A 21,954-nucleotide genomic window follows, 5' to 3' on the forward strand; every position below is an offset into this window, starting at 1 on the left:
TCATTTGTAAACAGTGGTTTTGTTTCTCCTTTTAAAAACAGCAAAATAGGGACACCTGGGTGGCTCAGTGGGTTAAACCACTGCCTTCGGCTCAGGTCATGATCTCAGGGTCCTGGGATCGAGCCCCGCGTCGCGCTCTCTGTTCAGCAGGGAGCCTGCTTTCCTCTCTCTCTCTTTCTGCCTGCCTCTCTGCCTGCTTGTGATCTCTGTCTGTCAAATAAATTAAAAAAAAAAATCTTAAAAACAGCAAAATAGGGACACCTGGGTGGCTCAGTGGGTTAAACCACTGCCTTCGGCTCAGGTCATGATCTCAGGGTCCTGGCATCGAGCCCCCACATCCGGCTCTCTGCTCGGCAGGAATCCTGCTTCCCTCTGTCTCTGCCTGCCTCTCTGCCTGTTTGTGATCTCTGTCAAATAAATAAAATCTTAAAAAAAAATAAATAAAAACAGCAAAATAGGGGCACCTGGGTGGCTCAGTTGGTTAAACGTCTGCCTTTGGCTCAAGTCATGATCTCAGGGTCCTGGGATCGAGGCCAGTGTTGGGCTCCCTGCTCAGCAGGGAGTCTGCTTCTCCCTCTCCTTCTCCCTCTGCTCCTGCTCTCCCTGGCCCCTGCTCCTGCTCGTTCTCTGTTTCTGTCTCTCTCAATTAAATAAAATCCTTTAAAAAAAATAAAAACAGCAAAATACAGTATTTTGAGGATAATCCATACAGATTGGAATGTTACATGATTAACCAAAATGTATTTTAACATAGAGATTGGACCAGTGAGGTGATAATATATTTTTTAGATGGTTTAAATGTATTTCCCTCATGCGTAGCACATTCTGTAAGCCTGCCCTGAGGTGCCTTGAGGTCTAAGTCTGAAGGGACTACGATCTAGAAACGTCCTATCAGATCCCCAAAAGGGATTCTGTGGAACTCATTTCCTGCAGGCTGCTGAGGCTGCTTCTCGGAGTTGAAACCCAGGGGCCGGGGAGCCCGGCAGGATTTTGTAAGTCAGGACTGAGGAGGAGAGCCTCAGAGAGCGCCTCTCATCCACCCTGACCAAGCCCAGGTCGCCCCCCGCACTGTCCCACCCAACCTCAGGCTCCCAACTACTCCAAATCCCAGAGTCAGGCTTTCATTGGGAAAAAAAATCACATGTCCACTTGACTCTTGGTGCCTTTCTAGAGATGGTCCCGTCATCTGAGGTCAGAGGCGAGAGAGGAAAGGCTCCCCGTGGATGCAGACTGTCCATGGCAGGGACTAGTAGAAAATCCCATTAACAGCCCGAAAACTTGTGGGTGTACTCCGGAGAGATTTGAGGAGAAATTTAGTATTTTTAATCCACTGGGCCCCTTTTCTGATGGCCTGGATTGTCCACCTAGACTGGCCTCTGCTTCCGGGGATGAGGTTTCTGGTGACGTCCTCCAAGGGGGACCGTTTCGTGAGGAGAAGCCGCACCAGGTGAGCCCATGTCAAGGATCCAGGAGGCTCAGACTGGCCTGTGGGTACCGGTACCCCCACATCCCCTGAGCCGGAGAAGCTGGGCACCGCTCCGGCACATACTGCCCATTCGCTTTCTCTTCTCCTTTCTTATTCCTGTTGCAAATGCAGGGGCAGCCGGGGCAGAGCCCCTCTCCTTGCAGCCATCGTGGGTGGGTGAGAAGTGGGGGTGCTTTTGGAATGCCTCGTCACTTGCCACGTATTATTATCGTTTTCCTGGGTTTTGTACAGATAGGCTGTATGTTAAACGTTTTAAGGACAGGCCTGGCCTCTGATTTAAACCCAGTCTGGCAGAGGGCAGCTTATTAGAAATGAAAGCAAGCAGATCCCGCTGCCACGTTTCTAGCTGTTGAAAGTGGTCCCTGGAGTCCTCGGGGGTGGGCTTGTTAACCCAGAAGGAAGACTCTGGGCGCCGCTATGGCTGGGGCACTGTCCTCCTTCCTGAGGCCTGCCCCTTCCTACCTGCCCAGGACCCTGTGCTCCCCAGGCACGTGGGATGCCCGGATCCTGCCCTCCCTCGGGCCTCTAGAGGCTGGGGGACAGCTGGACACAGGGCCTGGGCACCAGCTCATTTCAGAGAAAGGGTTTCAGGCCAAACCCAGGCTGCGGGATAAAAGGCCATCTGTCCATCTCTGGGTGCCCAGCCCCGGCTTTCCTGAACAACATTCCTTTATGCCAGCCCGCCCCCCCAGCCCGCCCCCCGCGCCCCCGCCCTCTGCACACTGCTGCCTTTCACCGCCTCCGGGGCCGGCTTGTTTGTTTGTTGTGCAGAGGGCAGGCTCTCTGTTGTTCTCTTTTCTCTCCCCCGCTGCCCAGACACCCTCCAAGCAAACCCTCCTTGGGGACCACAGAGTCTGGCGCCCTGGAGAAGGGCAGGGGGCTAAGGCCGAGTCCAAGCCAGGGCCTTGGGGGCCTCCCGGTGAGTGCTCCCAGAGGAGGCAGAGGAGGGCATGAAGAACCTTCGAGAGACAGCCCTAAAGGTCGTTTCCTGTCTTGCTGTCCCAGGCATCACATGAGACTTCTTGAAGCAGTGACTGGGGGCCTCTGTGCCCCCTGCTTTTCCCTCCTCTCAGGGAGAATCACATAGGATACCACTGAGACACCAGCCCCACATGCAGGCTGGCGATTGTGCTCACTGTGGACGTGGCCTGGCTGTTCCGGGGGCCGCGCGCCCCAGCAGAGGGGAAGGGCCAAGTAGGCCAAGGTTTCCACTAAAGACGGCGGGTTGCCTGACCCCCTCCCTCCACCCCGGCCCCGCTCCCAGTTCCTCTGAAAACTGAGTGGGGAAAACCGAGGAGTGACTCTCCAGGCCCTGAGGAAGGGGACTGAGGCCAGCCCTGGTGGCGGGACAGCAACCAGAGAGCTAGGAAGCGGATGGTGCTTGCGTGTCTCCCTTGTGGGGGGCTCTCTGGGCTGCCCCAGTGGATCTGGTAGGAAGGCTATGTGGATGACAAGACCCTGGTTACTGCTGTGTCCTCCGCAGAGGAGGAGACGCAGATTCGTTGCCTGTTTTCACTCCTGGTTGAGTTCCTTCTCCTTTGGTGGCCCTGGCTTGATCCCAAAGGAAACTGGCTCAGGCCTGGTGTGAGCTGGCTGGGCTTGCAGAGTCCCACGGCCCGGCAGGGGCGCTTGGGCGACAGACATCGGTGATCTCAGGGCTCCGGCAGCTGGAAGTCCTAGACCAAGGTGTCAGCAGGGTTGGTTCCCTCTCGGGCTAAGAGGGAGGATGGGTTCCAGGCCTCTCCCTAGCTTTCTTGGCTCATAGGTGCTTCACCTTCATCTCTGCCTTCGTTTTCACTCGGTGTTCTCCCTGAGGGTGCGTCTATCTCCAAATATCACCCTTTTCTAGGGACACAGTCCTATAAGACTAAGGCCCACTCTGAAGACCTCATTTTATTTTTTACTTTTTTATTTTATTTTATTTTTTTAGATTTTATTTATTTATTTGACAGAGAGCACAAGTAGGCAGAGAGGCAGGCAGAGAGGTCTGTTGTGGGGGGAAGCAGGCTCCCTGCCGGAGCAGGGAGCCTGATATGGGACTCGATCCCAGGATCCTGGGATCACAACCTGAGCCGAAGGCAGCGGCTTAACCCACTGAGCCACCCAGGTGCCCCGAGGACCTCATTTTAACTAATCCCATCTACAATGGCCCTACCTCCAAAATAAAGTCACATTTTGAGATACTGGGGGGCCAGCATTTCAATGTAGGAACTTGGGGTGGGGTGGGCAGGTCATAGTTCAACCCAGAACAGGCCTCTGTACCAGAAAGTGAGCCCTGGAGGTAACCACCTTGGCGCATGGCCTGTGTCTCCACCATGATTCCTTCCCCATGACAGACTTTTGTCTCCTTTCTAGTCACACAAGGGGAAAGAGAACCGGTAGAAATCAGCATCTGCCACCCACTTCTGCTTCGTCTTGAAGTCAATCAATCCTGTCCGCTAGGCTGGAGGGAGGAGGACGCTGAGGGTCACTTGCGTAGTGAACTTGGTTGGAACTTGCTTAGAGCTCTGGCACCCCACCCACCCAGGGCCTCGGTACAGCTGACCCTGTAGGCCTGCCCCATGTGGGCACAGCCCAGGCTCCTCTCTAGACTCCCTGTTCTGGGCACGAGAACCCTGGCTCCTGCCTGCCTGAGCGAGTCCTTCCTGTGGCTATACCGTGAGGCCGAAGGGCTGCGGCTCCCCCGGACATTTCAAATCTGCAGACCAAGTGCCACGTTTGTGTTCAGACAGTTTGGTTTGGACCACGTCTTTTGTTTGTTTGCTTGTTTTAAATGCAAAGCAAATTTTAAAATCTGGAGATTTCCCCTAAAAAGCTGGTTTCCTGGCTTTTCTTAGAAACTGGAAGGTTTACAACCCCAAGTTCCTGCGTCACCTGACCTGGACCTAAGTCAGTGCTGCCCCCTCTGGTTCACCACGGTCCGCTATGCTCAAGACCAAGGGACAGTGACCTTCCATTACTGCTCTCAGCGCATTTCCTTTCTTTCTTTCTCTCTCTTTCTTTCTTTCTTTCTTTCTTTCTTTTTTCTTTCTTTCTTTTTTTCATCTCTAGCAAAAGGGTGCCTCATGGTTTTGTTTGTTTTGTTTCATGGTACCTCATGTTTCCAAAATGAGAGCGAGCATCTTTCCTTGTGGAGGTGAAGGATATACCTCCATGTTTCTTGTGCAAACAAACTGAGTCTGTGTTATGAACCACACCCTGCCTGCTTCACTCACTGGTGTCACCTGTCCAACCTCTGAGGACAGAGCAGGAACTTGGGGCGACCTCTCAGGGATAAGCAGTTTCTTGTTCTGAGGGTCACATAGCACGTTGAGAATGGAGCCTGGTCTCGAACCAGGTCCCTTAGTCTTGAGGCGAACCTGCTGCATCTCGAACTAGAGGCTGGCCCCAGATACTTCCTCCGGCCCCCGGCTGCCCCCAAGGGCTTCCTCCTTGAGGGACAGGTATGTGGAGGGCACTGGCAGAACCTTGGGGAGCTGGCGGGAATAACTCCTGTTCGTCTGTGAATTTGAGTCTGAGAGTGCTGAACTCAGTGTGAGAGAGGGCGGAGGATGGAGCCCAGGGGAAGGGGCAGGGGTGTCCAGGAGATGGGAGCTGTGGCTTGGGCAGACCCAAGAAGTACAGTGCTTCCCCAGCAGCTGGGAACCGGCAGAAGCAAGGGCCGGCCCTGCTGTCCCACTGGCTTTTCTCCCTGCAGCTCCGCACTGCGGTTGGTGGACCCAAGGAGATGGGAATGCCCTCTTTACTGCCCCCACCATATTACTCAACACAGTCAGTGGTTCCCACCTCAGAGTGGGTGGTGCCTGCCCACCCCGTCTCCCAGGCGGAGCACGTTGGCCATTCTCGAGCATGCTGACCTCTCTCCAAGTACACGTGGGCTTTGGGAGACTTTGGGCAGCTCTCTTTCTACCTGCCCCATCCCCACCTTGGTGGCCTCTCCAGGCCTAGGCTCCTAGAGCCTCCACAAGCCACCATGTACTACTCATTATCGTATCATTCATTAAGCCTTAAATGCTGATGCCTTGCCAGCTACCTGGGAACCAGCAGTGAACAGGACAGCGGGATCTCCAGCCCATGGTACAGCTTGGGAGACAGTCACAGGGCAATGCATGAGGAGAGCAAGATGCTTTCGGCCCAGCAGCACGCGGCTGCCCTGGTCAGGCTTCTCCCAGCCTTGGGTCCCATCACAACAGTGCTCTCAGCCGTGTTCCAGCCTGCCGTCCCAGGGTGGAAAGGTCGGAGGCCCCGGGATGACTGGGTGGGTCTTCAGCTCCATTCTTGCTGTCCCATGACCATCTGTGTCCTTCAGGTGGACCCTGAAGTTGTCACCTTCCACGGGTGGGTTACACACCCCAGGTCAAGCCCCATTCATTCATACTGCTGACCGTTCTGGAAAAAGCCTGAGAGCCTGAGTCCCGAGTGCTCCCTTCCCTTCCCACAATACTGAAACACATTTGACCAGAAGGCAGAGCCATTGCCAAGCTCGTGAAGAACGCACGTATTCTTTGCTTTCTGACACTCTTTTGGTTTTTGAAGATCTCTGAGGCGTGCTTCCAGGACCAGGAGAGTCTTTTTTAAATAATGCATTGTGGAAGTTTCCAAGAAACTTAAAAAAAAAAAAAAAAATCTTTTCAAGCCTGAGTTATAGCCTAGTTCCCAGGAGTGACCTTTACACACTTCTGATTCATGGATGGTGTTTGCCTGTGGAATTCAAGGGTGAGCCCGGCTCAACTGTAAAATAAACACTGGGGCACGGAAGCCTGGAAAATGTGGCCCAGACCAGTGTGTGCAGTGCAGTGGCTCCCAGGAGGACTCATTCCTGGGACCCCCCGCGCCCAGGCTCAGATGGGAGCGGCGTCCAGAGCGTGGATGAGGGCCCATCTTCGGGAAGGGCTTCATCCTGTTTGTGAGTGGAGAAGCCTTTTAGAGCTTTTGAACTCTCACAGTAGACTCGAGAAAGAGTCGGTGAGAGACACGCTAGAGGACACTTCCTGGTGCCTGAGCGTGTCCTGAGCTCCTGGCGGTACCAACGTGCTGCTCGCCCTCACTCTCCTTGAAGTCTCCCAGACCAGAGGTACGGACCGCCTTGTGATTAATAACCTGGGCTTCTGCCAGTGAGGGGTGTGGTCCCCATGGGGCCACCTGGGGAGCACCCTGCGTGTATGGTCCATCTGGAATGCATTTGCCAAGAGCCTATCACCCACGACATTGCTACCTGGTGGCTCCAGCTCTCTCGAGTTGAGAGTAAGCTGGGGCGGCAGAAGGAGGGAAGAGAAGGACAGGAGGAAGTGGGGCCTGGCCCCTTCCCTGCCTCCCTCTTTTCCTCATCCTCCGTGCACAGGGGCCGTGCACCCCAGTGCCAGGCTTCATTCATGGGTGTCTGGCCCAGGGTTCAAGGGATTCCCCCTCCTACGGGAATCCCCGTTCAGTGCTGGGGATGCGAGCCCATGAGCCATGCCGTGCGGGCGTGGCTCTCTCCCGCTCCCCTCCTTTCACCTGGAATATTTCCAGATGAAGGAAAAAAACGTCAAGGTTCTGTTTCCATTGGAAGCCAACACCTGTCTGTGAAACTGGGTTTTTGGTAATTTTTAAGAAAACCTTAGGAGCAGGGCGTCTGGGTGGCTCATTAGTTTTAGCATAGGAGTCTCAGTTTCAGCCCAGGCTGTGATCTCGGGGTCATGGGATCAAGCCCTGTATGGGGCTCCATGCTCAGCGTGGAGTCTGGTTGAAGATTCTTTCTTTCTGCCCCCCACCCCCGCAACTTTCGCCCTCAAATAAATGCATAAATCTTTTTAAAAAGAAAGAAAGAAAAAATACCTGAGAACTGGAACAAGTGAACATTTGCTCTACTTCCTGTTACTCAGAGTCTGTCGAGCCCCGCACCGGCTACTTTGAACCAAGAAAATAATTAAAAACAAAATTTTAGGTTGTAATTTTTCTGCATTAAAAAATATTTACAAGTAGGGCCCATTTTTAATTTTCTTAATTTTTTATTTTTTTTAAAGATTTTATTTATTTATTTGAGAGAGAGACAGTGAGAGAGAGCATGAGCGAGGAGGAGGTCAGAGGGAGAAGCAGATTCCCCATGGAGCTGGGAGCCTGATGCGGGACTTGATCCTGGGACTCCAGGATCATGATCTGAGCCGAAGGCAGTCATCCAACCAACTGAGCCACCCAGGCGTCCCAGGGCCCATTTTTTAAAAACAGAAATGTCAGTGTAAAGTTGCCGAATGTCCTTCTTTAGAAAAAAACTGCCCTTTATTCTGGAAGTATGCCTTTTCTACCGATTTGGTCTGGAAACGTCCTTTCAGTTTTGAAATGCTGCTGCTGATAATTTTTAAAAATATATTTATTTGGCAAAATAAAAGGCTAGTGCTCCTGTATCAGTCTGAGGCAATTTTCATCCTGCTTATCCTGTTGTACTTGGCCAAAGGGCACCAAGGATATATGGCCCAGATTATTGCAAGTTTGACCCTTGTATCTGGGCACTGTCCTATCCAGAGGGGCATTTTAAGATGGTGTGTTCAGTGTCCTGGGCCACTTCTCTCCTCAAAGCAGGTTTGATTTCCATTTCCAAGAGGCAGGAACCCTGCAGAACCCAGGGTTTTATGATAACCCAGCAGCCAAGCCCACCATCCTGTAGTACCTTGGGGAACTGTGGCCAGTGGGCAGAGAATACTGACATGCCCACTCAAGAAATAACGATTGGGGCATTTAATATTTTGGGGAGACCATCCTAGGCACCCTAAGAAAGAGGAAACCTATCCTGCCCTATTGGAACCTATCACACCATTGGACAAACAAGATAATTACCCAAACATACAAAAAACAAAAAGGGGCAGTAAATTATAGATAAGCAATGGGGGCAGTGGGACACATGGAAAGTATGATTTTTTTAAATGTTGGAAAATGAAGAGGTCATACAGTTGTTTGTACGGTTCCGAGGATGATGACAGGCTGGGTACGTAGTACCCGTTTGTGAATATTAACCTTTGTCATCATCCTGGAAGGATGACATTTGAGAAGGAAAATACTGGCTACAGGGGAAAATTAATGTTCATCCAAGGGCATTAGAAGCGGAGGAGTTTGGAAATAGAAGGGAAAGATTGTGGGAGGCCAACCAGAAGCCGACTTACAGGGGAAGTGGGGAAGTGTAGGAAGTGGCATCAGAGGGGACCACGGGGCTTTTGGGCCAGACTATGATGTGGAAACATTCTCCAGAGGCAAGGAGTGGGGCCAGGGTCAGAGAGACAGTCTCTGGGCTGGTGCTCTGGCATATTGTAGGTGCTCAAACATGTGTGATGGATGAACGGAGGAAAGCCATGTGGGAAGGAAGATCTGGGAGAAGAGGCAGGGGGCCACAGTGATATTGCACAGAGATCATCAGCCCCGAAGAGGAAGCTGATATGGCACCAAAGCTTCCTGTCACTGCAGACTTCCCATCTCCAATCTCATTTCCAGACTTTCTCTGTTTTCCACTCCCTACTAACTGCCCCCCGCCCCGACCCCGTTCTGGGCATCCAGTCATCACCCACCTTTTGGGGCCCTTCAGTGAATAGGTTTGAGGGTCCAAACCACCTCCTGGACCACATCAGCTCTGCACACGATGCCCCAGCAGCAGCTCGTACAAAAGGCTTCAGGTGACCATAAGCTAAGTGAATGAATGCACAGGATGGCCGCCCAAAGGGCCAGTGGGAGCTCAGTTCCCCTGCTATTCCATGCCAGGAAGGCGCGAGCCCCACTGGGTTCTATACTGGTCCTGTCACATCTGCCATGGAAGAGGAACAGCGGGCCGATCCTGATGCTTAGAGACCCTGTTGCATCCTCCGATGGTCTCGGAGAAAGGCAGGTGGCAGGGGCTGGGGTGTTGACTGTCCTCAAATATGTGTCAGGCTGGCAGGTGACAAAGGAAAAAGTGTGCACAATCCTGGAGGGAAGGGACCGGAACCCTAAGAGAACAGTCTAGACTTGAGTGAGCAGAAACAAGGGCCAGGTGGATGAGGGCTCTGTGCCCCGTGCCGTAAGGTTGGTCAGCTGGTTGTGCCCCCAAACAGATGTGTGTCTGCCGTTCAGGGAAATCTGAAAAGCCTAGCACAAAACCCTCCCCTGCCCTGTTTGGGATGGATGCAGAGAAGGATCCGATGACCCTACTTAAGAAAGGATTTGGGGTGCCCAGGAGAAAATAATTATCCAGGAGGGAGGGAGAATCAATATCGCAGTGGCTGGGGGGGCGCTCTGGGATATTTTGAGGCTAGAACAGAACTAGAAGGGGCAGGTGTATTAGAGGACATTTATTTTGGACACTTAGAGAGTTTCACCATATAATAGCTATAAAACCCACTCTTCTCTGTCCGTAAGAGGTCATTCAAGACGCTTTTTAAAAGAATTTGCATTTTAGCATAGCGGTCCAGACTGAGGTACAGAACTACCCACCCCAAGACAGAAAGCCTAATTTTACTTGGGTGAATATGGGTTTCCCCCAGAAAATGCCAGTATCATTGTCACCACCAGGTTCTCTGGGTTCATTTGGGGGAAAACTGTAAGGATTGTGCCAGTAGAAACCCAAAAGGACTTCCCAGACAGGCTTCTCAGTTCTTGCCAGTACCCTGCTTCCGAGGGCCCCACCATGGCCACCAGCACCACGGTTCCCTTTAGTCCCCGGCAGGCCTCCCCTCAGCACGGGCTCTCCCCACCTTTCCTGCAAAGAGACGTGAGTTTCACCTACACACTGGCCTGACCTCTCCAGTCTCACCTGGGGTGACATCAGGGCTAGCTGCAGCCATGTGACCTTCCTGGTACATTCCATTTCCCTCTGACCTGGCCTCTTGGCAACTTCGATTTCACCTTGAGCCCATCTGGGCCTCTGGCTGCCAGTTCCGCCCCATGTACGGCTGCTGACCTACACATGGGAGTTCCTGGAGGGACGTCTCCCTCTCTCTGCTGCTTTTCTGATAGGCGTGCAGTCCTAGATGGCTCTGCACAGGCTGTGGCATTATCTTACCAGGAAGGGAGAGAGCTGGGGTAGTCATTGGCATGACACAGTGAGGCTGCCAGGTACCTGGGATGCCACCCTGTGACTCCCTCTGCCTGACACCTGCCGGGGACCTAGAGAGAGAGGCTGGCAGGGCCCCCTTGCCCACAGCATACCCACTAATGGCTCTCACTTCCCTCCAGCCTCTCTCCCAGCTTCTTTTCTCTCCTGTATCTACCTATTTTCAAAGCCATTCAGTGTCCTTGATTTCCACCCTATCTGCCACTCCCCTGCCCCGCCCCATCATGGGGCTCTCACCACTTGGGACTGCCTTGCTGTGGGGTGGCTCCCTGCTGCCTTGTCCTCCAGCACCACCACCCCCACAGGGCCTTAGGTAATCACCTGTATCTTCTCTCCCCAGGGCTCTGTGGAGAATGGGACTGTGACCTCTGCGAACACTCAAAAGACAGACCCTTGGATGGAACCAAAGCTCAAAGCAGTGGATTGGGACAAGGTAGCTGGCACGGGGCAGGGCAGGGTGATGACCCAGGGCTCCCACGGCCAAGGCCAGAGTGTGTGGAGCACAAGGCTGTGGTTATTCATAACATTTTCCCAAGAGGAATGAGGATGGGGAAGCAGGTGCTCACAGCTCACAGTCACAATCTGAGCCAACAAACCCCAGCCAAGGTGGCTGTGAGTGTGGGGAAGCTGGGCCCAAGGAGGTCTACGTAGACCCCGGCCCTGAAGACCCCCGAGGGCAGTCTCCCACAAGGACCTGGAGCTGGGAAGAGCACAATGATAATTTCAGAAGGTCCAGACCCACCCATCTTGACCAGCATGGGCAGAGCTGCCCCCAGGAACCAACAATCACTCTCAGGAGTTGCTAGCCTATACCGGCTTGGGAGCTTGCTGAAGCCAGGGGAGATGGGGTTGGAACCATTTACAACGTTTGTCTGCCTGGGAGACTGGGGGCAGGGGAATGCCTGGGATATACTTGGGAGATCAGGGGGGAACCAGCCTTGAGAGCCATTTCCCTCCAACCCGCGCCGTGGGACTATCCCCAATCCTGGAATAGATTTCACTGTGCACGTTCATAAATGTACCCTACCTGTGCTGGACATCGGGGACAAGAGACAAACAGGACAGGCCCCAGCCCCAGGGAGCTCACACCCTGCGGGGGTGAGGGGGAGGACAGACCCCCCACACACAATTATTCCCACATGGGGAGATGGGAGAAGCACACCCAGAGAACACAGGTGTCCTGAGGTGGGGAGGACTCCACAAAAGCTGACTGTTTCCTGGGCCCCTTTGGCCGGGACCCCAGGAACTGGAGATAGGATCTGTGATGTAGAAATTGCCACTGCCCCTCGGGGACCTCTTCTGCCCATGGCAAAGACACATTTGTGTGTGCTAGAGAAAGCTGCCGGCAGTTTGTTCTGGGGCTCAGCCCCCTCAGGGAGGCATAAAAACCGAAAGGGAAATGCTCCAGCTGGAGGGAGGGCTTGCCGCACAGCTCGCCCCCAGAGGGCTCCCCAGAAATGGGGTGCTGACCTCAACCCCTAGGTTGGCCACATGGCTTGTTGCCCAGGCTGGGGTCTGAGGTTGGGGAGGGGGGTCTCGGTACAAGTGGTTATAAGAGGCTGCTGAGGACAAGTAGATCCTGCATTGCCGGCCCTGCCCCGGGGAAGGGTCCTCCGAGTCCCCCCAGGCCACACGTTCTAGACTGAGCTGAGCCATGTCACTGCATGAGGCAGGACGACGAGCCATCGGATCCTGTTCCGCCATTACCCCAGACCTCCATCTCCGCCAGAGGGGAACAGGGGCCTCCCCTCCCAGGGCCTGCTCCTGGCTCCTTGCCAGCACAGCCTGACTCACCTTCCCTGCTGCTCTGTCATTCTCTTTCGCACACTTTCTCTCTTCCTCCTCCCCCTCCTCCTGTGTCTCCGGGCTGAGAGACAGCATGGAGACCTGCTCTGGAAAGCCCCCCCACCCCCACCACGGACCCCACTGGGGGCCTTGGAGACAGCATGGAGAGCTGGGCTTCCCAGGGAGGGGGAACAGCGCTTTGCTAGCTTTTTCTTATTTTGGAATTCATCTACCACATGGTCCATCCCACCCCCTCTGGGGAGTGGAGACACTGCGAGAGCCTCCAAGTCCCTGGTCTGATTTAAACCCTACGCCTGTTTCTGCCCCAGGCCAGAGGCTTGGGTGGGTCCTTTGGGTCTGGACCTTGAGGAGCTGCGGAGGGAGGCCAAGAGGTGTAGCTTTTCTTCAGCTGGAGTTCCCCGGCCTGCGGTGGACTTGTACACCATTCCTAGGGCAGAAGGACTTTTCCAAAGTTAACCCTTAGTGCTTTGCATCCTACAGGAGCCCCTGTGGGTGCTGCTAAGGAGGGGAGGCTTAGCTTCTAGAACCCCAGCCTCCTTAGCCCTAAGAGCTGGAGGAGGAGTGAGCTGTACCGGAAAGAGTGAGGGGGAGCTGAGGTGGGTTACCAGGGCAAAGGGTGGGAGGTTCTAAAAAGCAGAAAGGGCCAGAAAGTGGCCCAGGGTGCCCCGCCCTGCTTAGAGGTGCCGTGTGGTCTGACTTTCAGGCTCTGCATGGGATTTTACTGGAACAATTTCTAAATCATTCCTTCTATCACTCAGTCAGGCAGGATCCAAACTTCCTTGTGGGATGAGAAACCTCACCGCAGCTACTCACCCTACACTATGCTCTACTTGTCTCTCCCTATGTTCTGGAACCCAGCCAGCCTGGAGCTTGCCTGAGTACAGATGGCCAGAGCGGCCCAGCTTTTAGGCACACGTCTCCTATTTGTCCCACTGCCTCTTTCCACCACTGACTGCCTCCTCATCAGAGCCCCGCCCCTACCCATACCCACGGCAACCCCCTCCACCCTTCCCATGTTGGGGGCCAGCCTCCCAGGAGCCAGCGAGAGCTGGTGGGGTTGGAGGGGTTTCAGAACCTCTCCAGGCAGCGGGGTTAGCCCTGAATGACCCCTTCTTTTATTGAGCTCTGACCACGTGCCAGACACTGGGCTGGGCCGTTTATCACATTATCTATTATCTGATTTAATCCTTTCAACAACACTACAGGGTAGGGATTAGACTGATCTTGATTTAACTAATGAGGAAGAGCCCAAGTCTCACGCCCAAAGTGACCTGCTAGTTGGCCTAGCGGTGGCTGGAGGTTACTGCAGAGCCCCCTCCTCTGCTGTGTATCTGGGACCCCTTCCAGCCTGACAGCCACCCTGTCCTGGGAGAGGGGATGGCAGAGGGGAGGGAGGAGGCTGAGGTATAGGTATAGGCTATAGGTATAGGTTGAGTATAGGCTGAGGTATAGGTATAGGCTTCCTTCCCACCCTGCCTTGGGGGAATCCAGAATTGTTCTCGTAGACTGTTCCAGGTGCCTGCGGGCTACCGGAGGGTGAGACCCAGGCTCTACCCCTCAGAAACAGGTGGAATCATCCAGCCACGGGCCTTACAAAGAAAGTGCACCAGCAGGCTCTCCAGCCCCAGGTCCCCGTCCATGCATCCCCATGCACATAACCCTTGGCATCGGGGCTAATCCGGGGTGTCCCCAGGGCCTACACAGATGTTGATGTGGGCTTCATTGGTTTATCCTTTCGGGACCCTCAGATAAGTCACTGAGAACTGGGGAAAAGGGCCCCTGGATCAGAACAAGCACCCCTTGCCCAGCCCACATCTTGGGAGGGGCAACCTCAACACCGTGGGAGCAGGCCTGGCTCAGCTCCCCATACTCTGTCCCCCAGTCACCTTGGGTCTACTTGGGCCTCCTTTCTCACCTTGACCCTCCCCAGAGTAGGCATTGAGAGAGTCCAGAGAGAGACCCACAGGGACCTCCTAAAGGCTGTCCTTTTGGGGCCCTGGTCTCCTGAGTCTCACTCTCTTGCCCAGAGCTTCTGGCCCCTCTTCCAAAGTGCACAGCAGGGCTCAGAAAATAACCCAGGACGAAAACAGAGAGGTGCACTGGGTGGGCACTGCCCTCTGTGTCCCCATGAGGGCTGTGGATGGGGCAGGCAGGGGCACAGGACATACGCCTGGATGACCACACATAACTCCAGGCCTGTTGATGGAGGAAATTATTCCCACCCTGTACTGTCTGGGGTTTTTAGGAGGATCTGGAAATGTAGGAAAGAGTAGAGAAAGTGTGCTGCTGGTGAAATGCCAGCCAGCCTGCTTTGGGATGGGGGCAGGGCAGGAGTCTCAGCCGCTCCTCAGCCCCGAGGACTGAGGTCCCACTGACTTTCTATATGACATGGCCAGGCCTTCTCTCTCCCAGGCCCTCCACCCCTGTTTCCCGGCCACACTCATCTCTGAAACCTCATAGGGGGAAGCCTGAGGCTACCACTTCCCTGGTACAAGGAGAAAGAGGGTGGACTGGAACTGACTCTGTGGGCTTAAGCTTGTCCAGCTGGGGGCCCCCATCAGACTGTACAGGACAGGCCCATAAGGCCCCTGCAAGACCCTCAAAGCCTCTGTACTGGGGAATTCACAGCCATGGGGGGCCTGAGTCAGCTTGATAGGAGGCCCTCCAGCCCTGTGGTTAAGACCTCCGACTGGCTTGAGGGCAGGTCTGCAGCACAGACCGCTGAGCATCTGACCTCAATCTCCTTGTCTGTAGAATGGGGTCGTCTCGGGCTCTAGCTCTCAAAAGCACAGCTTGTATAGGATAATGGACACGAAGGCTGGGCCCAGGGGGCCTATGATGGGGACAGAGAAACAGTGGCTGGGGTTCTGGAAGAGCTTCTTGTCCTCACTCCTCTCCCCACTGGGCACAGCTGGTTGGAAGCCCATCCCTGACCGTCCTGGCTTGGGAGGATCCCCGGAGCTAGGAGTTCTGTGGTTTGGGTGGACGTGGCAATCCAAATAATTGCTCGAAGTCAAGGCTGTGGAGGTGGGAGGAACTGCTGGCACTGAGCCGCAGGCCCCTCCTCGCATGTGCCCTGTCTGGGGAAAAGCAGAGTCTCTGCTCGCTGCTCCTGAGCTGGGGCGGCCCCTGGGAAGAGGTCGGTGCCACCTGGCCCCTGTGCTGTCTGACAGGAGGGGAACCTGGGGGGACAGGGAGGCCCCCTTCCAACCCTGGCAGCATGCAAGCCCTCCCGTGCTCCCTCTGGGCAGCCAGCTGCCCTTTCCCCCTGCGGGCCCTGCTGCAGCTGCATTCCTGACATAGCCCAGGAGAGCCCTCCCCCTCCCTTGGGTCAGGGGCACAGCCTGGTGGGGGAGGGGAGTAGGATCTTGGCCAAACTTACCCCCATTTGCATGTGTTTCCTGGTGCCCAGCCTGTTGCACAGGATTTTTGAGTTCATAAAAGGACCCCCACCCCCAACAAGCAGTTTCTGGGCATATCTTCACCCTCATCCACACAGTCCGCTTGAGCTGGGCACCCCTGAGTGAATCACTTGCTCTCTCTGAGCACCTGGTTCCACATCTGTAAAAAGAGGATTTGCTATTGGGAAGGTAGCTACAGGAGCCCCCGGGTACCTGACAACTGGAGGTGTGGTCAACGGTCTGTTCTCTCCTTTCCCTACTCAGCCTCATACAGAACCCACAGGCCTCTCTGCCCATGTGTTCCTTGTGTTCCAGAACCTCAGGAAATACAGGTGGGAAGTGGCAGGACCAGGCGCTAGGAGGGGGCGAAAGAGAGCCATTTGTTTGGAAGGACTAAGGAGCCAAGGGATCATGAGCCAGGGTGAAGAGGAAGTGAAATTTGTTTGGATTCCCATCTTCCCATCCCATCAGATTCTGAGCTGTCCTCTCTCACCATCCCCCTTCTCAAGAGCAGTTCCCATCCAGCTGCCATGCTGGAAATGTCCCAGTGAGTGAGTGAGAGGTGCTGGACGTCTTAGTACCCAGCTGAAAATTTCTGTCAGTGATCAGACTGGAAGAGAACTGAGAAAAGGTACCTCGTTGGTGCATGTCCTATCCAAACCAAGGATGAGTATATGGTGAATGGCCCATCTGCCAGGAGATTGTGTGGAGGGAAGACTGGGCTGGGGGGATTTGGGGGAGCGCCCACTCCAAGACCAACCCATCCCATTTCAATAGTCATTTGTCCCCCTCTGGGCCTCAGTGTTCTTTCCCTATAAAATGAGGAGGAGGTCAGCAGGCTTGGATTTCTGTACTTGGATGGAAGTCTCACTTTATTTCCCCTGGAATAGTGGGCTAAGGCTCCAGTAATGGAAATATAGGTGTTGGCCATTGAGGACTGAGGGGGATGTTTGCAGGGGGACAGTGAGCCTCCTTGGGATTCTTCCAGGGTGGTGCTTCAGCCACCAGAGTGAAGCGGAGGGCCACCTCACAAAAAACACAACATGAGCTAGACATGGAGTCAGGTTTGAGACCCTCCAGGGCCAGTGAGTGGGTCAGAAGTAGCCTTGCAATCAACTCTAGACAGCAAGTCTGCCATTTGTACAGTGGCCAGTGACCACTGGTCTACCCAAGGAGGGACCAAAGTCATCTCCAAAGACCAGATGGGCCACAGGACATTTAATGGGAGACCCCTGTGTTCAAGGGGGTGGGGACTGCAGGGGCTGGACCTGTCCACCACACCTGAAAACAACCAGCCCTCCATATCTGCTGTCCTATTGTTCTGCTCCCTTTGCAATAGGGTGTAAGATTCAGGCTAGAATCCCAGTTTGCTGCTCATCTAGACATATATCCTGTGTCACAACTGAATTAAGCTTGTAAATCCTATGCTGTTTTCTACCCACTTATGAAATAAGGGCAAAATGGATCAATAGGTGAATATTTGCCCAAACCTTTGCTGGGCTGAGGGTGGGGCCTGCCTGGCCATACCACTGTGTTATAGCTAGAAACGTTCACTGTCTCAGATAGCTAAGTCTGAATTACGTGCACAAATGGAAAAAGACATCAAATGTTGTATGTAATGTGCAAAAATGGAATATATAAAATCCAGGGGTTTCATTCAGGATAGATGGTGATAAGTTAAGGATGCATATTATCATCCTTGGAGCAGCAACTGTGGGAAAAATACAAAAGGGCATAACTAAAAAGCCAATAGAGATTATAGTATAGAATATTTCAGGATGTCTAGGTGGCTCAGTCAGTTAAGTGTCGGTGATCAGCTCACCTCATGATCTCCAGGTCCTGAGATCAAGCCCCACATCGGGCTTCCTGCTCAGCAGGGAGTCCATTTCTCACTCTCTCCCTCTCTCTCTTCCCTTCCCTGTCATTCATTCTCTCTTTCAAATAAATAAAATCTGTTTTTGTAAAAAAAAGAATATTTATAAATACTTGGTTAATGCAAACAAGACAAGAAAGGAAGGTGGAGGAAACAAGTAGAAAACAAATAGCAAGATGGTAGACCTACCCCAGCATTAAATATAAATGGACTAAATACTCCAATTAAAACTCAGAGATTGCCTGTCTAGATCAAAAAAGCAAGACCCAATTATATGCTATGCTCAAGAGATGCACTTTAAATGTAAAGATATACTCAAGAGGAGAGTAAAAGGGTGGGAAAAGATAGACCATGCAAACACCAAGCATAAAAAAGCCCAGTAGTGGCTCCATTAAAATCAGACAAAGTGGACTTCAGGACAAAGACAAAGGACCAAGATAGCTATTACCCAAAGATAGAGGAGCCAATTCATCAAAAAGACAAAACTGGGCAACCTTGGGCAAGTTACCCAGTCTCATTTCCCGTCTCCAGAATAATAATAACAGTACCTGCCTCGTTAGGGGTATGGTGAGTATCAAATTATTGAATCCCAACGTGTTTAGAACCATGCTCGGCATATGACAAATGCTCTGCGGATGTTAGTTCTCAAGGTTATTGCATTTGGGACAGAGCCTCAAGTTCTTAACCATGACCCTGGCTTTGCTTCCTCTGAGGTGGGGCTCTGCAGGCTGCTGCAAGATAGGGTGTAAATACAGGCCACTAGCTGGTTCCTCCAGTTCTTTTTCCTGGTAGGTGGTGCTGTGAGCGTGCATGTGTAGAGACATGAGGCCGAGGAATGGAAGGAATGAGACAGCATGTACCCAATGAATCTGTTTCCTATGAGACCCAAGGGAGAAAGTCAAGGAGGAGTGGAGACTGGGGCCAGGAAGTGAGCAGGCACCAGGTGGAATTTGGGTGGTTGACTGTATAACTGGTGCTGAATGGTATGTCTCCAGGCTGACCTGAGTCATTTCCTAACCTGAGAAGCAGGAAGGCAGCCCCTATGTGGGAATTACCAAGTTCACATGGCAGGAAACACAAAGATCTTTGGGTCTTTCCCCCTGGTCACAGGAACAGAAAGAATGCCCAGTAAATTCCCTGCTTGCCCTGAGGCCCCTACACCCCTGCTCCAAGGCAGTGGTAGTGGGGCTGTTTTCACCTGTGGCAGGGCTTGGAGATCTGCTAAAGCTATGCCAGCCTTGGCACGGAGGTCTGGGCAAGAATGACGCTCCAGCCAGGGATGCGGGAAGACAGGTCTCTGAATCACTGTTGACTCCTTCCCCCAGGCTCAAGGGCTCTTCCATCATGTACACCTCCTTTTCCTCTCTTTTACTCTCCTGATACTATCTCCTTTCTCACCTTCAATGGCTACTCCCTTATGTTGGAGATTTACTGAGATTTACTGATTTACTCCACCACACACTGGGCACATCTCAGCCTTGTTGTGGGTGGTAGGTCAGAGCGAGCTGGCTTTTGGAGCCGAGGAGCTCTAAGAGGTAAAGGCACTTGCCTATTTCTGATAAATGGCAGAGTCTGGCTTTCAAGATGGCCCATCACTACAAATTCATTGTTTTTTACTGGTTTTAATTTACTGATTTTGGTCCAGATTAATCTTCTTCAATACCCGGACTCAGCAGAAATCTTTAAGAGTTTTCCTTTGCCTAGAGCTGCAGCTTCCAAGTTTATTTTATCTTGTATCCCTATGACTAAAACATTGAGAGTGCCTTCTCCATTGTATGTCCATTTTAATTATGTATAAATTATTTGCATGTGCTAATGTACTCATATTATGTACATTAGAAAATATTCATATGTGGTTTAAAGATGAGATAAATATGTCACAAATAGAAAGGGTCTCTAATATTCTCTCCCTGCATCTGCGGATCAGCCTGGGAATACCCCTAGGGTATGTATACATCCCTACCTTGAAAACAGTTGGCCTGGGGAAAGAAGTGCCCACTTGTGGGCCTGGTACATGGTGTTCTGCCATCTGAAGGTGTCAGCAGATTTCTTCCTCCTGCCCTGAGGATCAGTGTCAAGGTACCAAATGGGCCACAGTCATTCTCAACTCCATGTCTTCCTCTACACCCTGTCCCTCCCCTCCTTTTCTTGTCCTCCATATTTTCTAAGCTCTAGCCCAACCCCTGGGTTTTCTGCAAAGTCTTTGTCTTCAACCCCGGACCCAGGCATTTGTACCAGTCATTCTATATCCTGATCTCAGCCTGCCTGTATCACCGCTAAACATACTATCTTGATGGCATGTTCCATGTTGCCAAGCATTTTAGGCAGGTACTATTATTATTACTTCCATCTCATAGCTGGGGAATCTGAAGCTCAGAGAGGTTGGGTAATTTGCCCAAGGCCACACAGTAAGTGATGGGGCCAGGATTTATACCTGGACCTGACTCTAGAGTCTACTCTGATTAAGCACTAAGCTAGGTAAAGTGAAGATGGTCATTTACATTACTGTTTATTTTTCTTAGCAGCTTGCATAAAAATACATACATACATGAAATATCAAGCAAATTTGTGAATGAATGAATGAATGAATGAATGAAACACTCAGGTCAACATCAAGAAGAAAGCCAATGGTAAAAGGGAAAAGGCCTCTTATTACCAGTACAGAATGTATTGGCTCCTGTACCTAACGAGTCCTGGGAAGGACTTTAGGCTTCAGGTGTGGCTGAATCTGGGTGCTCAGGTGTCATCATTCAGATTCAGTGTACCCAGCTCCTGGTTTGGCTATTCTCTGTATTGACAAAGTCCTCGAGTAGACTCTACTAGCAAATCCAGGGTTGTGCCCTGCCAACTTAGCATCTCCAGCAGGAAGAAAGAAAGGGTGTCTGACAGTTCATTGCATCCACTCAGGTCATGGGCCTGTCCTAGATCACATTTCTGTGACCAGTGGGCTGAGATAAGCACGTCACTTCTGGGATCACGGAAGTGGAAGGGTGGGTAGTGCCCTACGGACCACGTGAGCTGAGGTGGAGGATGGGGATTGGGGTATTGGAAGAATGAGTGTGCACAGGTGTGAATATCAAGTCCACTTGACTTTGTCTCTTGCAGGATTTGGTAGACTGGCAGAAGCCCCTACTGTGGCAGGTAGGCCACTTGGGAGAGAAGTATGATGAGTGGGTCCACCAGCCAGTGATCAGACCCATCCGCCTCTTCCACTCTGACCTCATCGAGGCCCTCTCCAAGAGTGTCTGGTGAGCCCTGCTCTGGGCCCGTGGTGGGCTCCCTCTCTCCTGATGCTGCTAGTCAGATACAGAAGGGGAAGGGGCAGTTGGGGCCCTCCCCAGAGCCTCGAGCTGTATTATAAGCTGTTGAGAATACTGGAACATGCCATAGACATACTCCATTCCTCTGCAGGCTTACCCACTGAGTCAGTGGCAACGTAACATGTAACCGGAACCACTTTTGATGTCACCCCTGTTTAGTCCAGACTCTTTGGAGGATTTTCCAGCTTCTAAAGCCCATGGGAATAATTTTGCCTGCAATTGGCTCCTTTGCCACAAGAGGTCAGCATCCATCCAGCTGCACACAGTCTCGCCGCAGGGATGCAGTTCTTTTCTTCCGAAAACTTATCTCAGAGACAGAAGCAGATAGACTTACAGTCTCTCTCTTCTTTTCTACTCCCCACCCCTAAAGCAGTGTCCCTTTGGCCCTGTGTCTCCATAAGCTTTCCATATAGGCTTCGGTCTCATTCATCCCTTCCTCTAGTTGAGAGATGCATCTCTGGGGAAGCTGGACGCAGTAGAGCCCCAGTGCATATATCTCTCTTACCCTGATGGCTCTCCTGCAGGTACAATGTCCCCATCATCTGGATGCCCCTGATGCTGTACTTCAGTTGGTCCCACTACCGAACCCTCGCTCAGGGCAACGTTCGACTCTTCGAGTCCTTCAGCACAGGTAACGTTGGTTCCTTCCTGGAGGCAGGAGATTCCAGTGTTGTCTCTGGTCCTGAGTTTTGAAGAACCTAGAACCCCAAGCCACATCATGAACATTTGTAGAGGAGACCTATCTGTAGCAATAGACTCCCAAAGAACAATGGCAGGCTCCCCCCACCCCAACCCTAAATGGATAAAGGAAAAAAAACAAAACAGCCACATGTTAGCAGAAACTAAATGAAATCATTTCATAGCAATAAAAAAGAGGGCTTCCTGCTGAGTCTAGTGCTGTGAAATGTGACTTGGGCTGGTTAAGAAACAGAATGAAATCATTGCACTAGGTGCACAGCTGGGAGCTGGACTCACAATGCTCCATGAGCACAACACAGGTTAGAACCTGGGAGAGA

General features: G+C 52.5%; 1 protein-coding gene across 1 annotated transcript in view; it reads left to right on the forward strand.

Annotated features, from left to right (window-relative positions):
• Positions 1-21,954, forward strand: part of FA2H (fatty acid 2-hydroxylase) — a 47,345-nt gene that overhangs the window by 16,408 nt on the left and 8,983 nt on the right. Inside the window, exons 2-4 of the mRNA XM_032853960.1 lie at positions 10,879-10,971; positions 20,724-20,866; positions 21,463-21,569. Coding sequence (XP_032709851.1) covers positions 10,879-10,971; positions 20,724-20,866; positions 21,463-21,569 — 343 coding nt within the window. The remainder of the gene's footprint in view (positions 1-10,878; positions 10,972-20,723; positions 20,867-21,462; positions 21,570-21,954) is intronic.

The sequence above is a fragment of the Lontra canadensis genome, unplaced genomic scaffold (assembly GCF_010015895.1).
Source record: "Lontra canadensis isolate GAN:19392208 unplaced genomic scaffold, GSC_riverotter_1.0 scaffold8, whole genome shotgun sequence".
Classification (NCBI taxonomy): Eukaryota; Metazoa; Chordata; class Mammalia; order Carnivora; family Mustelidae; genus Lontra; species Lontra canadensis.